Here is a 17,573-nt window from a genome sequence, read left to right on the forward strand (position 1 = left end):
TATAGAACACTATCCCCTCAAAATTCAGAATATACATTTTTTTTTTCCTAAGTGCACACAGAACATTCACCAACCTAGAATACAGGGTGGACCATAAAATAAGTTTAAATATATTTCAGAAGGATGAAATCTTACAGATTATGTTATCTGACTACAACAGAATTAAATTAGAACTCAGTAAGTATAAGTTATCTAGAAGAGCCCCCATATATTTGGAAGTTAAACCACTCACTTCTAAACAAACCATAGGTCAAAGAAGAAATCACAAAAAATTAAAAATGTTTTAATTGAATGAAAATCAAAACACAAAATTTATTGAATGCAGCTCCAACAGTGCTTAAAGAAGATATTTATAGTTGCTTATATTAAAAAGAAGAAAGGTCTACATCAACGATCTAAAATTATACTACTTAGGAATCTAGGAAAAAGAAGAGTCAATTAAACTCATTGTGAGTAGGAGAGAAATAAAATTATGAGCAAAAATCAATGAAATAGTAAACAGACAATAGAGAGATCCAAAGAAAGCAGTAGCTAGTTATTTTTCTAAGCCAATAAGAGGGTAATTTCTATTTTGGATCAATAAATAGAAAAGACGAAAATTACCAGTTTCAAGAACAATAGGATAATCCATAATATTGATACATCTACGGTCCACTGATTTTTGACAAGGGTGAGCAGACCATTCAGTGGCAGAAGAACAGTCTTTTCAATAAAAGGTGTTGAGAAAACTGCATATCTACATACAAAAGAATGAAGCTGGACCCCTACCTCACACCATATATAAAGATTAGCTCAAAATGGATTAAAGACCTAAATGTTATTACTAAAATTATAACTCTTAGAGGAAAACCACCTGGGGAGTTTGGCTGTACTAACTGCTTGCCTCAGGAGCAATGTAAGCCAGGTTTCTTAAAAGTTGCTGGCATTTCACACCTGAGTAGGGCTCAATTAGTGGGGCTTATAGGAAGTTTTATAAGACATGGAAAAACATGTTAACATAAAACTTGTTAATGAAACACATATTAAATCTATTCCATGGACTTTACATCTGCGGTTCTCTTTGGTTTAAACATGTCTCAAGTCACTCAACCCTCAATCTTCATCTCACTAAGCTCCCTGATTTCCATCTCAGCTTAAACACCACTCTCAAGAGTACCTTCCTTGGTCCCAAATATGAGGTGAGACCTAACCTTCACATACTTCATAGCACTGTGAATGTCTTTGCAACACTGGGCGTGTTTATACTGTGATTATTTGTTCGATCTCAGTCTTCCCTGTAGGTGACAAGCTCTGTAAGGGCAGAGGTCAAATCTCTTCATGCAATTGTATCCCCAGTGCCCAGCACAGAGCCTGGAACATGGTGAGTGGTAAATCAATACCTGTGACTGAATCGAATGACTCCTTTCTCTGCCTGCTTGCCTTCTGTTTCCCCAACCCTGAGAACCCCCACCCTGAGAATTCCTGAACCTGCATTCTGCTGATGCAGGGAATGGGAGGGTTGGCTTTCAGGCCAGAGCAATTCACACCCCACCCTCCCATCTGCTCCTGGGGAAAGAGGTAGAGAAGCCAAGAGTCACCTTGTTGTAGGCCAGGCTAAGGTATCTCAGCTCTGGGAAGGGTGGGGCCAGCGTCTGGTTCCTTGCCTTCAGTGACTTCACAGGAAGAATCTCGAATATGGGCGGAAGTGCACATACCTTATTCGTCTTAGAAGAAAAAGAGTCAAAGTCAAAGCGCCGTGGTGATAAAGAAGTGGACCAACAGACCCTTCCTAGGAAGGGTGGTGGAAAGAATGACCATTCCAGAAGGGCTGGCCCAAAGGAGGCTTCTGGGGTCATAAGGGGGGGATGTCACCAAGGGCCTAGAGTTCTGGCTCCAAGTTCTCTGATGTGACATAGTTAGTTCGTTCTCTTATACCCGAAGTTCCAGTCTCAAGTTCTCTGAAGCCAAAGGATGGCACAGCAGCAGGGCAGACAGCAGAAGCTCCCTGCTCACCTCCCACTTTCTGCCCTATAGTGTTTTATCCTGAACTTGCCCTTCTATACAGTTGGGTTAAGATTTCTCCAGAAAGCAAAAGGGTCGGTGCATGCTCGCATCATTAAGGGGACTCTTCCTGGTGAGGAGACAGAGCAGGAGTGAGCTGAGCCTTGAACTACTGCTCTGATGCACTCATCCAATCCTACAGTGGAGGGTTCTTCATTCCAGGATGAAACAGCAGCTAAGTCCTAGATGACGATCAAGTTGAAAATGGAAGTTGCTGGATTAACTATGCCAAACTCAGTTTACTCACTGATTCCTTGAGTTAGATGGAGCCAAAGGAAGTCACAGGCTCAGATGACTGGCTTCAGATGAACTTGATTCATCTAGGTGCCATTAACTGCTGTGTAATCTTGAGCAAGTCACTTATTTTCACCTGCTCATTCAATGACCGTTTGTGGAGCACCTACTCTGGGCCAAGTATTTTGTTTCTTCCTGGGCTCCACCTTGTACAGCCACAAATGGATGAGTCATGGGTGAGAGTAAAACAAAAACCAGTGATGGTGCTTGGGAACTCTCCTCTCAGGGAAATCGGAATGCAATCTCCCAGAGGCTGGAGGGGAAGGTGGTGGCAGTCTGTTAAGGCATCTCCTCAATTGTGCCATTCCCGATCTGGAGGGAGGCCATGTGAGCCAAAGAAGGTAAGTCAGACTGAAGCACAGAGAAGAAAAAACCAGACAGGCTTGGGAGTTATCTAGCCCTATCCAGGGCCAGGAAGGTCCTGACCTGAGGGCATGACTGGCTCTGCTGGGGTCACAGAGGGCCCTGTCTTAGAGGGGGATGTATTTGATGTTGATAGAGGGGCCACTAAAAGTTCCATCCATTCAAATCACTCTACATTCTCAGATGGCACACAATTGGGACCTGAGCACTAAGCAACCTGCCAATAATCTCTGGCTTCTATGGCCACAAACCCTTCTATCCGTTAGGCACAACTTTATGCAGAGTGACCTGGCTGCTCCTCCCATTCAGACCTGGAGTCTGTATCTCTAATCCTTTGAAACCAGACTGGCTGCTGCACAATAAAGAATTTGTCTGGTCTTTGTCCTGGGTTTTTGGCACTGAGCTTCTAAAACCCTTGGAATCTCTAGAGTGATAGGAATGTCTTTGTTATTCATAACCCCTTGGATCATACCTGAGTTCACACTAATGAGATGACTTAGGATGGGGGCTGGCCATATTATAAAGACAACCATGTGATCAGAGGACTGGGGTTTGAGCCAGCCTGACCTCTGGGGAGGCGAGAGGGGCTAGAGATCAAGTTCAATCATGTAGCTAACGGTTCGATCAATCATGGCTATGCAATGAAACTCCAATGCAAGTCCTGGCCACTGAGGCTCTGGTGAGCTACCTGGCTGGTGAACCCATCAGCTGTGCTGGGAGCGTGTCACACATTCATTCCACAGTGAGAGGGCAAAGAGGTATAGTCAATTTGTAATCAGAAGTATAATGGTCTCCTAAGTTCTGAGTCATTCTAGCAAAGTACTGAACCTGAGGGGATCGTGGCGGCTGTAGAATTTACTGCCATTAAAACAGCCTGGGAACCCCCCACTTGCAAGTAGTGCCTAAAGTGAGGGCAGTCTTGCTGGGGACTCTGCTCTTGTGGGCTCAGGCTAATGCCAGGTGGCTCGCATCAGAGCTGCACTGCAGTATTATACTGGCCTATGACTTGCTTTGACCAACAGAAAATGCCATTGCCTGAATTTCAGAACCTTGCTCTTGGAAGTCTAATGCCACCTTGCTGCAAAGAAGTCCAGGATGGAAAGATAACATAAAGATGACAAGTCCTGCCAGCTGTCTATGAGTCCAGCTCCCAGATAACCTGCTGGCTGCAGGAATGTGCCCTAGCTAAACACCAGTAGAACCACCTAACCAACCCAAATAATTGTGAGAAATAATAAATTGCCATTGTTTGAAGTCAACAACTGTGTTGGCTTGTTAAGTGGCAATAATATAGCAATTGATATAATTTCTCACCCAGTTGTATCTGTGGGGAGGGGATATACTGAGTTGTGACCCAAGGATGCAGGTTGCCTAACTGCATAATGGTACTTCTTACTATAAATGAGTAAGTGAATAAATAGATAAATATTAGTGTGTCAGTCTTCTTGAACTTGTTTAGTGAGCATCTACCCTGAGAAAAAAAGACAGTTTTCTGTGCTGACAAAAATCAAGTGTCTAAGCCTGTGACACCAGGATCAGATCCCAGATGGCAGTGTGTTTGGCCAGGATCACCCTAGCTTTGGGGTGGGGGCTCTTGTTAAGGAACCACTGGGCTTCATCCTAGAGGCGGCCTCAGTTCAATGCCAGCTCGATCACTTGAGGCAGGAATCAGCCCTACTGAGGAACAAGGAAACTGGTCTGTGGGTTGTGTGAGGCCTGGGACCTGTTGACTGAGTCCCCTGCTACATCTTCATAGGCCAGCATAGCGCCTGGCACGTGGTCGGGACTCAGGAAATCCACGTTCAGTGAATGGGCTTCCTCAGTGTTATATACGCAAATGCCTCTCATGGCTCCATCAATTTATTTTTGTTTACTAAAACTAACGTTCTAATGCAAGGACACAAATATAAAGTAGGCATTTCCTACCTCTGAGGTTGAAAATCCAGGATAAGATGAGAACACGACCTCTGAAATATAAGAGAAAAGAATGGAGATTGGTGAGGGTACTAACAGACCCCCAGGACGCCAGGGTCTGCATCTGCCACCCACTGTGTGCAGCAGACTATCTCCCGGAGGGGGTGCTCCTTGGTCCTAAGCTTCAGTGCTAACTAGGAAGAGGAACTAGCTGTGACATACATTGGGTGATACGCCCTTTGTGCTTGGAACAAAATTCAAACTCCTTGGCCAGGCTTTGGAGGTCCTGCCTGATCTCGCCTCTGCCTACTTCTCCAGTCTTATCTCATGCTACCCTGGCCCTCGCTCACTATATATCAGCCACACTGATCTTCTTCCTGACTTTGTACTATGCAAGCTCTTGTAAGCCTCAGAACTACAGGGCAGTCAGTATTGGTCAGAAGGCAAACCAACTATTTTAGAAGAGAAAAATGTATATAAAAGATATTCTGTTGGAGGATTTGAAAATACTATTTGTTATATTAGTAGAAATAGAATGCGTTAAGACAGTGAATTCAGGAGAGACAAGTGAGGAGGAGGCTGCAGAGTGATTTCATTCTCGAAATCATCAAAGAGGAGCCAATAAAGAGCTGAGTTCAACCTAATAAAGCAAAGCATCTGCTGGGTCTGGATCCTATGCAGGGACCACTCACCTTTGCCCTGACTAATGGGACCCCTTCCACATGTTAATGATATTATATTGAGAAGGTTACATTAAAATGAAATAAGCAATAATATGGGTGGAACACCATGTGGCAAGAACAACTCTGATGACAAGGGTCTGAAAGGAATCTGTGCAAGGTTTGTGCAAGGAAAAAAGTAGGAATTAGCTAAAGGATGAGCCATGGTCATAAGTGTGGGTGCTAAGCAGTGATCTTCTGGGGAGAGACAGAGAGCCCCCACATCTAGGAAGATGAACTGAGGTACACTCTATCTGAACTCAGGCCTTGGCCCTTCCCACAGTTATAAGAAAGAACTCCAGAAACCAGAACCTGGGTTCTAAGGTTCAGACTGGGAACCATTCAAGAGATGTACAGTCAGGCACTTCCTAATATTTGAGAAAAATTAGCACCATGAAAGAAAGTTATGAAATATAAAAGAAGAACCAGCATCTGAAAAAAAGAGAGGTCATTTAACCAAAAGAATAAAAACTTTAAATAGAATAATTAATGCCTTCTAAGGAATTCATGGCATCTGGTCCCATCACTTCATGGGAAATAGATGGGGAAACAGTGGAAACAGTGTCAGACTTTATTTTTCTGGGCTCCAAAATCACTGCAGATGGTGACTGCAGCCATGAAATTAAAAGACACTTACTCCTTGGAAGAAAAGTTATGACCAACCTAGATAGCATATTCAAAAGCAGAGACACTACTTTGCCAACAAAGGTCCGTCTACTCAAGGCTATGGTTTTTCCAGTGGTCATGTATGGATGTGAGAGTTGGACTGTGAAGATAGCTGAGTGCTGAAGAATTGATGCTTTTGACTCTTGAGAGTCCTTTGGACTGCAAGGAGATCCAACCAGTCCATTCTGAAGGAGATCAGCCCTGGGTGTTCTTTGGAAGGAATGATGCTGAGGCTGAAACTCCAGTACTTGGGCTATCTTGTGTGAAGAGTTGACTCATTGGAAAAGACTCTGATGCTGGGAGGGATTGGGGGCAAGAGGAGAAGGGGACGACAGAGGATGAGATGGCTGGATGGCATCACTGACTCGATGGACCTGAGTCTGGGTGAACTCTGGGAGTTGGTGATGGCCAGGGAGGCCTGGCGTGCTGCGATTCATGGGGTCGCAAAGAGTCGGACACGACTGAGCGACTGAACTGAACTGAAGGAATTCAAAAGACTATTTCATTTTAAGACAAAATTAGGTCATTATGGAAGAGAAACTGTTACTAATTTTGTGATTTTAAAGTATGATAATCAAATAAAAGTTTCAATAAATGTCTTGTACAGAAGAAAAGGTCCATCTGAGGAGCTAATTCATAAAAGAATGGAATGAAGGATAATAAAAATTTTCCAAGATTAAGGAAACTATCTTGGAAAGAACCAAGTACCTAACAAAATAACAAAAAAGAACCACATACCCAGAAGCACCTTACTCAAATTTCCAAAGGAAAAAAGGGAAATCTTATTCCAGGAAGTAAAAATAGGTTTCCTATAAAGGGATGGGAATCAGATTGGTATCAGACTTCTCATGGCAACAATGGATTTAGAAGGCAATCAAGTAATATCTTCAAAGTTCTCAGGAAAAATTATTTGAAGCCTACAGTTCTCTATTCAGTGAGCTAGCAGTCAAGTATAATGATAAAACAAAGGTAATTTGGGATATTTTATGGGCTGAGAAAAATCTATTATATGCAAACCCTCTTTGAAAGAATCAACTCAAACAGCAAAATGAAAAGCAATACAGCATAGGAAACTATCTTTGTGACCATGAGAAAGGGAGATACTTAAACAAGAACCCAAAGGCATAAGCCATATGATAAAATTGTACCCGTTTGGTGTGATGGACTGAATTGTGTCGTCCCCCATCACCTCCCTAATTCATATGCTGAACTCCTAACTCCCTAGTACCTCAGAATGAGACTGTATTTGGAAACAGCATCTTTAAAAAAGTAACTGAGGTTAATAAGCTCATTAGGATAGACCCTAATTCAATATGAACGTTCTCCTTGTACGAAGAGAAGATTAGGACATAGACAATTCAGACAGAGAGATGACTAAATGAGGATACAGCAAGAAGGCAGCCTTCTATAAGCAAAGAGAGGCTGAAAAAGAAACTAAATCTGCCAACACCTTGATCTTGGACTTCTAGCCTCCAGAACCATGAGAAAATAAATATCTGTGGTTTAAGCCAAACAGTGTGTGGTATTCTGGCAGTCTTAGCAAACTAATATACTTGGGTAAATCAAACTTAAGAATTTCTCTTCAAAATGTCATCTCTACCATCGCAGATGAAATAAACAGTCAAGTGATTACAAAATGAAAGAATAAATTGAAAATATTAAAACTATCAAGGGATACGAAATAGCAATTCATAAAAGTTGAAAACTAAGTAAATGAAGAAATACTTAACATCACCAATATTTATAAAATAGAAATTAAAATAATGAAATATCACTTTATACCCACCAAAATAACAAAACTTAGAACAATTAAAAAGCTTGGAAATATCAAGTGCAGGCAAGGTTGTAAGGAAACAGGAGCTCTGATGTTCTTTAAGTATGAGTGTATATACCAGAGCCAGCATTTTGAAGAACGATCAGGTGGCACTTATTTAAACTATGTATGCATATATTCTGTGATCCAACAAACTCACTCCTAGGTAAATATTCCAGAAAAATTCTGGCCAGGGGTATATGCGAGAAACATACACAAGGTTAGGTGGTGTAGGTGTCCATTAGCAAAGGAATAGATGAATAAAGTGTGGTTAGAGCACAGTGTGGAATATTATGCATTAGATAAAAGGAAGAACTGGATGGGCATATAGCAATAAGAAAAACCTTAAAAAGAGGGCTGAGTGGAAAAAAAAAATTAAGTAACAGAATGGGCTCAACAGCATATTACCATTATGTAAACTAAAAACACATTACACACAAACTAATATATTTTACGAAGATATATCCATATATCCAGGAAAATATATTCAGCACAAAAACAGATACTTACATGAAAATGGGAAATGGTAGGAGGGATTAAGAATGAAGGAGAAAAAATAGGGCAAGGGAAACTTTATAAAGACTAATGATTAAAGTGCTGGGCTTCTCTGGTGGTCCAGTGGTTAAGAATGCACCTTGCAACACAGGGGACACGAGTTCAATCCCTGGTCTGGGAGGATCCCACATGCCTGGAGCAACTAAGCCTGAGTGCCACAACTATTGAGCCCATACTCTGCAGCATGAGAAGCTACCACAATAAGAAGCCCACATGCCACAACTAGAGAAGAGCCCATATGTAGCCATGAAGACCCAGCAATCCCACTACTGGGCATGTACCCTGAGAAAACCATAATTGAAAAAGACACATATATCCCAATGTTCAGGTTTTCCAGTTGGCTCAGTGGTAAAGAATCCATCTGCAAGTGATTAAAGAATTGAACCAAAGGAGATGCAGGTTTGATCCCTGGGTTGGAAGATCCCCAGAAGAAGGAAGTGTCAACCCACTCCTGTATGCTTTGCCTGGGAAATTCTATGGACAAAGAAGCCTGACAAGCTACAGTCCATGGGGTCGCAGTCAGATAAGACTTAGAGACTAAAACAAACACACACACTGCACTATTTACAATAGCCAGGACATAGAAGCAACCTACAGGTCCATCAACAGATGAATGGATAAAACAGTTGTAGTACATATATACAATAGAATATTACTCAGCCATAAAAAGGAACAAGTTTGAGTCAGTTCTAGTGAGAGGTGGATGAACACAGAGCCTGTTACACAGAATAAAGTAAGTCAGAAAGAGAAAAACAAATATCACATATTAACACAGACACATATATATATAATATAGAAAAATATTACTGATGAATCTATTTGCAGGGCAGGAATAGAATGCAGACATACAGAATAGATGTGTTGACTCAAATCAATGTGATACATGAAGAAATGACAATAACCACAAGATCACCTCAATAGATGCAGAAAAAGCATTTGATAAAATTCAACATTCATTCATGATAAAAAAAATAACTCTTGCCAAAGTGGGTACAGAGAGAACATATCTCAACATAATTAAAGCTATTTATGACAAACTACAGCCAACATAATACTCAACTTTGAAAAGCTGAAATCTTTTCAGCTAAAATCTAGAACAAGACAAGGACTCCCACTCTTACCACTTCTATTCAACAGGGTATTGGAAGTCCTAGCCACAGCAATCAGACAAGAAAAAGAAATACAAGGTATCTAAACTGAAAGGGAAGAGGTAAAATTGTCATATATGCAGATAACATTATACTATATATATATAAAACCCTAAAGACTCCACACAAAACTACTAGAGTTGATAAATGAGTTCAGCAGGGTAGTAGGACACAAGATTAACATATAGCAGACTTCCCTGGTGGCTCAGTGGTAAAAATTCCACCTGCCAATGCAGGAGACACAGGTTTGATCTTGATCTGGGAAGCTCCCATATGCCACAGAGCAACTAAGCCCATTCACCACAGCTATTGAGCCTGTGCTCTAGAGTCTGGGAGCCTCAACTATTGAGCCCAGGTGCCGCAACTACTGAAGCCTGAGCACCCTAGAGCCCATGTTCTGCAACAAGAGAAGTCACTGCAATGAGAGCCTGTGCACCACAACTAGAGAATGGCCCCTGCTTGCCAAAACTAGAGAAAAGCTCACGCAGCAATGAAGACCTAGCACAGCCATAAATAAATAAATAAAATTAAAAAAACAATTAACATACAGAAACCACTTGTAGTTCTTTACACTAACAAAGAAATAGAGAAAGTAAAAAAAATTCCTTTTAAAATTGACATCAAAAAGAATAAAATACTTAGGAATAAACCTGACCAAGGAGGTGAAGGACTTATATTGAGAACTGTAAAACATTGATAAAGGAAATGAAGATGATTTAAAGAAATAGTAAGATATACCATAGATTGATCAGAAGAATTAATATTATTAAAATGGCTACACTATCCAAAGTAATCTACAGTTTAATGCAATCAATTTACCCGTGACATTTTTTACAGAACTAGAACATTCCTTTATTTCTCCAAAGAAGACATACAAATGGCCAACAGGCACATGAAAAGATGCTCAACATTGCTAATCATTGGACAAATGCAAATCAAAACTACAATGAAGTATCATCTCACACAGATCAGAAGGACCATCAACGAAAAGTCTACAAATAATAAACGTAGGAGCAGGTGTGGAGAAAAGGGAACCCTTGTGCACTGCTAGTGGCATGTAAATTGGTGAGGCTGCTATGGAAAACAGTATGGAGGTTGTTTAAAAAACTAAAAATAGAGTTACCATATGATTCAGCAACCCCATTCTGGGCATATACCCAGAAAAGATGAAAACACTAATTTCAAAGAAAACATGTAACTCCACCACGTTCAGAGCAGCACTATATATGACAGCCACTACACGGAAGCAACCTAAGTGTCAATCAGTAGATGAATGGATAAAGCAGATGTGATACACACACAATGGAATATTACTCAGCCATAAAAGAGTGAAATAATACCATTTGCAGCAACATGCAAGAGATTATCACACTAAGTGAAGTCATACAGAGAAAGACAGATAGCATATGATATCATTTATATGTAGAACTTAAAAAATAGTACAAATGAACTTATTTATGAAACAGAAAAACTCACACAGAAAACAAACTTATGGTTACCAAAGGGGAAGAAAGAGGAAGCATAATTAGGAGTATGGAATCAACAGATGCATACCACTATATATAAAATAGATAAACAACAAGGATTTACTGTATAGTACAGGGAACTATTTTCAAAATCTTGTAATAAATGACAGTAGAAAAGAATCGAAAAAATATAAACATATACATATAAATGTATAACTGAATCACTCAGCTGTATACCTCAAACTAAAAAGCTTCTGCACAGCAAAGGGAACCATAAACAAAATGAAAGTACAACCTAATGAGGGGGAGAAAATATTTTTAATTACTGTATCTGGACAAGGGATTCCTATACAAAAAGTAATTTTTTAAAAACTCAAAACTCAATAGCAAAAAAATTATCAAAGAGGATATGAATAGATATCCTTCCAAAGAAGACATGCAAATAGACAAGCAAGGAAGGACAAGCAAGCAGGCCCAGGATGGAGAAGAGAGGATGGAAGGAGCCTGAGTCCCTTGAGAATGCCAATGCACCCCAGAATTAACCATCACTGGAAAGCCTTACTTCTAGCCTCTTACTATTTGAGATAAAAAATTAAAAAAAATACACTTATAGCTGGGTTGTAAAAACATCTTGACTGACAGAACAAGTAGGAAGTTACTGAAATATTTCATGTGAGACCACAATCTCCCCAGACCCAGCAGTTGAGAAGCAGGAGCTCCCCAGGGAGCCATAGACTTTGAGAATCAATTCTTAGAAGCTTATTCACACCATGGGTCAAGAGTCTCTTTAAGAAGGGGTATCACTAACCTGTCCGGTCAACATCCTTTTTCATGGGCAGTATAGTATAATCCGGCTGGTCATCTGAGGCCTCATATATCCATGACTTGGACTGCAGCATGGACTGGGGCTGTTTCCGGGAACTCCCCCTGCCTCCAACCCAATCTCCAGACCCATCTCGGAGCTGAACCTGCTGTAGGTACGGGATCCGGAAAATCCTGTTTTGGTCCAGGCTTAACTTCTTCAGTCTTCAATTAAGGAAAGTGAATACAGAATCACAGCAGTAATGATACCTCAGGGGCATTTACCAAGCAACTTTAGGGAACGAACATGGAATCAGTCTTGGACACTTATTCCTCCTCTGTGACCTTGAGCCAATGACTTACCCTCTCTGGGTCTCAATATCCCTACCTCTAAAATGGGGGTAGCATTTATTAACCTTTTGAGGTTCTTGTAAGGATTGACAAAATAAGTAAATAATGTAGTGAACTTTGTGTACTACTTTGTGTACTGAACACAAAATAGTGTTCAGTAAATGGCATTTGAACCCCAAGTAAAATTTCCAGAGATCTAAAACTTAATCATTTAAAGGCCAGCATTTCATTGCTTTAACCAAATATAGTCAGGCCTCCACAATTATGAGTTCTATGTTGGTTGAATCTCTGGATGTATAGAGGGCCATCTATAGATGGAGCTCAGAGTTTAACTTATCTGATTCTCACTCTTTTTTCTTTTATTCCATCTCCTCTCTTAGGGTTAGGATCCCTTTTCTGATAACATCTCATCCTAATCTCCTCTTTGCTGCTTCTAAACCAATCATGCGATCAGAAATATCTTTACCAATGCCCTGCTTTTTTGGCTCAAGCTAAAGCTCAGAGGGGAGATGACTTACCCATGGCCACACAGCTGAGATAAGTGGAGGAACTGGGATTTAAAGCCAGGCCTTTTGGCTTCCAGAGCAGTACTCAAGGTGTGAGCAAGGATAGGGGTTACAGAGGGCCCTGCAGAGAGAGGCTTTTAGCTTTACCTCTTGAGCCCGGCCAGGCTGACAAAACAGTTGGGGTTGGAGAGTTTGTTGTCATCCAGCATTAGTGTCTCCAGCGCTGGGAACCTCAGGATGTACCTCTTGGTGGTCAGCGATGTGACAGATGCCTCCCTGTGTGCACAAAGACCTGCAGTCATGATCAAGCACACGGGACAAGCTCCATCATTCCCAGGAAGAAACAGAGGATAGGGAATCAATCAAGAGACCTAATCAGGGGATTTCTCTCATGGTCTAGTGGTTAAGACTCCAGCCTTCTGAAGCAAGGAGACATGGGTTCAATCCCTGGTCTGAAACCAAGATTTGAAACTTGGTTTCAAGATTTGAAACCAAGTCTGAAACTGTGTGGCGTAGCCCCCTCCCACCAAAAAAAAAGAAGCCTAACCACCTTGGAAATTTCTCTAGTGCCCAAGAATGGTTTCTGCAGACAGAGGTACCAGGAAGTGTAATCCCATCTCCAACTGACCCCTTCCCCAAACCCCACTCACATATCCAATCTTTCGTTTGGAGAAAGGTTGCACATATCCACTGATGGACTCAGCGAGACCAAGTTGGGGCAGGATGGAGAGGCATTAGTAATGTTCATGGAAGATACCAGGGTGGCAAAATTAGGGGAAACATTCTACAGGAAGAACACTGCACAATCTGGGGCCAGGGAAGACTCCCAAGTATGTTGTGTCATCCCAAGAACTGGTAACCACAGAAGCACTTGGAAATAGTGACCCTGGCAGAGGCCAAGTCAGGTAAGATAAGACAGATGAAGGGCACCACTCCTGGCCGCACTGAGGCTCTCCTCTAAATGCCTTTGTAGAGTGCACACATCAGTATGGAACTGAGAAGCCTTTTCTTAAATTCAAATTCTGAGGATTTTCAGAAACACTTGAGAGTGGGATTTAACAGGCTGAGGTCCTAAATCACACACGTGGGGTGGGAAGTGGTGGTATTTGGGTACCACCATCAATGTGACCTCATTTGTGTCACCATGTGGATGAGGCTTAGGTAATTATTTCCAAGCACATGAGAGAGAGATGACTCACGCTGTGTTTTCATGCCTCCCTCCAACCCCATCCTCTCTATACACAAAAACAAACACATAGGGATACCTGGTCACACGCACACATACACATACGTGAATCACAGGCCTACAATAAGAGGACTGGAAAGTAGCCTTTCTCCTGACCCTACTGCATTCCTGACACTGTGTTGTTTTATATCTGTCATCTCAGAGGAGCACTGGGAAGGACAGGTGTGATCTATCTCTTTTTCAGATGAAGAAATTCGAACTTAAGAGTCACTTGCCCAGAATCTCATAGTCAGAAAGTGGTAGAGCTCCAATTCGATTCCAAACCCCAGGCCCTTTCCACTACAGCGCCCACCTCGCACATCACATCTTCAAGCCCTATGTGAATTAAAGGGTGGGGGAGTGGAAGGTAGCTAGCTGCTGGCTGGGTGAGAGAGAGGCTGACAAAGGTAGACAGTGAGTTCAAAAGCCCAAAAGGACTGTTAACAGTTCACCTAAAGGCAGGAATATTTCAAAGGTGAATTTAAAGACAGCATACAGCCAGTTGTGCACTCATTCATTCATTCACACTCAAGAATTTTTTTACACATATTTGTGGAGCCAGGCACAGGGAATACAAGGAGAAAAAGAGCACATTCCCCTCTCAAAGCTCTTATAGTCTCGTGGAGGAGACAGATGCTCAGCACACAGTGAGACCAATACTAGAGCAGAGGCAGGCTCAAAACTTGATGGGAGTCACCCAACTCAGGTTGGGGGAGCCCAGGGAAGGCAATGCTTAAGCTAGACCATGAAGACAGAAAAGGAGAGAGCTCCCTGCTGGTCCAGTGGTTAGGACTGCTGGCTTTCACTGCTGAGGGCCTGGGTTCAATCCCTAGTTGGGGAACTAAAATCCCACAAGCCATGAGGCATGGCCAAAGGAAAAAAAGGAGAGAGAATTTGCTATTTTCTTAAGAACTGTGAGCTAAGGAGAGGAACAGGAAGACAAATCATTGTTTTGTGGCTGCAGCTGTAGTATTTTTAGGAGCTCTGGCTGGTCATGTGCCTCAACATGGGGCTCAGAGAAACACAGGCACGCACCTGTGGACAAACGGGGTGAGTCACTGAGAGGAGCAGGCCTGAGAGCTGACAGATAGAACTTCCGGGGTGCTCCACAATGCTCAGGACTGATACTCAGCATGGCCCCAGGCCTGAGTGTTAGATGCTTCGTTGTTTTTACAGTAAATTCTTCCTTTTTTGTTACTCTAATAGTGATGGATTTCTGTAGATTATAATCATGATAATTCTGACTAAAAGGAGGAAGGGGTCAGATACTGTTTCCAAAAGAGCCCTGGCAAGGTGAGGGGCAAGAGGCTTGAAATCCAAAGACCAGAGACACTCAACAAAGCATGAAGGAAGCCTTTAGCTCCTGGTATTCTTCAGGGTCACAGATCACTCTCTTCCTGATTCACACAGTGAATTTTTAATCTACCTGAAAGCAATTATAGGATGGTGCACAGAAGCTCTGTTGATCTATAGTTAATTGGCCAATCTTTATTTTACTCCAGTGAAATATGAAACAGCTAAGAAGTAAGACTTCAAAAAATTCCTCTTAAGCTCCATAATAAAAAAGCTAGCTCTGACCTGTCTCTTGTGAAAAGTCACACTACTTTGCCTTTTCAAAGTTCAGCTCCAATTATAACATAGAGGAGTTTCATTTTGTCTCTAAAACACATGCCTTGAAATAGGGGGGCCATCAATATGCAGGTGAGGAAGACAAGATGCAAAGCTTCATAGGAAAGCATCAGACTCTCCCGCTGAGCCCTTCCCACAGCAGTTTTGGGAGAAGAGTTCTTTGAAGTGGCAGGAGTCTGTCGTAATGAAGAAACCGAGATTTCCAGCTGTAGTGCTATTTTTATTATAGCTTCTCTTGGCAAAGGGAAGTGATACCATTTAAAATCTGGTAGCTTTAATGGAATTGTTTAGAAGGTAAGAGTCTGCCCCGGTGGTTGGGTTCCCATTCAGGAATGGGAATTCGAGTACCATATTGGAAAAAGCATGGGAGTGGGGATCAGGAGCCCTGGGCTCTGGTTCTGCTGTCACTGCTGCTTTGCTTGTTGTGTCGTTTCTAGATTCAAGCATCTCTGGGCCTAGTTGGTTGTGAGAGGTGAGGAAGAAAAGAATTCAGGCTGATGACCATGTTTCTAGCCTGGACAACTGCACAGCAGATGAAGAGCAGTGCCCATCAATGAGGCCAGAGAAGGAGGAGATGCTGGCATGGGCATGTGTCTGATGAGTTTGATACGATAAGTAGGATACATGGGTGTATAGTTCAGATGACAAAAGTGAAGTAGAGAAATAACGTAAGACTTGGGAAGGGATGAGAACACTAAGAAAGACTAAAGATCAAGAAAAACAGTGGGTTGAGAGTGGACGATGGGGGACCAAGATTTAAGAGATGAGCAGAAAAGGGGAATCGACAAAGCATACTGAGTGTGGACATACGTGTGGGAAGAAAATGACAATTATACTTGTCTGAAGCTGCATTGCTTTCAAAGCATAAATATTTCAGTTGATACTCTGATGTAAACAGGAGTATATTTATTCTCTCTTTCTTATATGTAAAGAAATAGGAAGTACAGGGTGGTGAAGACTTGTCTTACTTCATGTAATAAGACTTTCCACTGGAAACAACTAGAACGATGAATAAAGTATATATATATATATTTTAAAAGACCTATCATTTAGACCTACGGCATGATCCAGCAATCCCACTCCTGGGCATATATCTAGCGAGGACCATACTTTGAAAAGATACACACACCCCTGTTCACTGCAGCACTATTTACAATAGCCAGGACATGGAAGCAACCTAAATGCCCATCAAAGAGGAATGGAAAAAGAAGATGGGGTACATATATACACACAATAGAGTACTGCTGCTGCTGCTGCTGGTGCTAAGTCGCATCAGTCATGTCTGACTCTGTGCGACCCCATAGACAGCAGCCCACCAGGCTCCCCTGTCCCTGGGATTCTCCAGGCAAGAACACTGGAGTGGGTTGCCATTTCCTTCTCCAATGCATGAAAGTGAAAAGTGAAAGTGAAGTCACTCAGTCATGTCTGACTCTTCACGACCCCGTAGACTGTAGCCTACCAGGCTCCTCCGTCCATGGGATTTTCCAGGCAAGAGTACTGGAGTGGGTTGCCATTGCCTTCTCCACAATAGAGTATTACTCAGCCATAAAAAACAATGAAATAGTGCCATTTGCAGCAACATAGATGGACCTAAAGATTGTCATAATGAGTGAAGTAAGTCAGAGAAAGATAAACATTATGTGATATTGCTTATACGTGGAATCTACAAAATGGTACAAATGAACTTATTTATGAAACAGAAATAAGAGTCACAGATGGAGAAAACAAACTTACGGTTACCAGGGAGGAAAGGAGGAGGGAGGGATAAATTGGGAGATTGGGACTGACATACACACTATTATATATAAAACAGATTAACTAATAAGGACCTACAGTATAGCACAGGGGACTCTCTACTCAATACTCTGTAATGACCTATATGGGAAAAGAATCTAAGAAAGAGTAGATATATGTATATGTATAAGTGATTAACTTTTCTGTACACCTGAAATGAACACAACATAAATCAACTATATTCCAATAAAATTTTTTTTAAAAAAACAAATAAAAAGATGTAAGAGATGCAAAGACAGTAAAGTACTGTGCCAAAATCTAAAACTCCAGAGACAGGAATTTCCCTGGA

General features: G+C 41.6%; 1 protein-coding gene across 2 annotated transcripts in view; it reads right to left on the reverse strand.

The window, feature by feature from the left end:
• Positions 1-17,573, reverse strand: part of XRRA1 (X-ray radiation resistance associated 1) — a 66,120-nt gene that overhangs the window by 12,582 nt on the left and 35,965 nt on the right. For both annotated transcript variants that reach the window (XM_055549088.1, XM_055549087.1), the window contains exons 9-12: positions 12,784-12,912; positions 11,787-12,004; positions 4,624-4,664; positions 1,578-1,703 (exon numbers count right to left, since the gene is read on the reverse strand). In XM_055549088.1, coding sequence (XP_055405063.1) covers positions 1,578-1,703; positions 4,624-4,664; positions 11,787-12,004; positions 12,784-12,912 — 514 coding nt within the window. The remainder of the gene's footprint in view (positions 1-1,577; positions 1,704-4,623; positions 4,665-11,786; positions 12,005-12,783; positions 12,913-17,573) is intronic.

This window comes from Bubalus kerabau, chromosome 15, assembly GCF_029407905.1.
Source record: "Bubalus kerabau isolate K-KA32 ecotype Philippines breed swamp buffalo chromosome 15, PCC_UOA_SB_1v2, whole genome shotgun sequence".
Classification (NCBI taxonomy): Eukaryota; Metazoa; Chordata; class Mammalia; order Artiodactyla; family Bovidae; genus Bubalus; species Bubalus kerabau.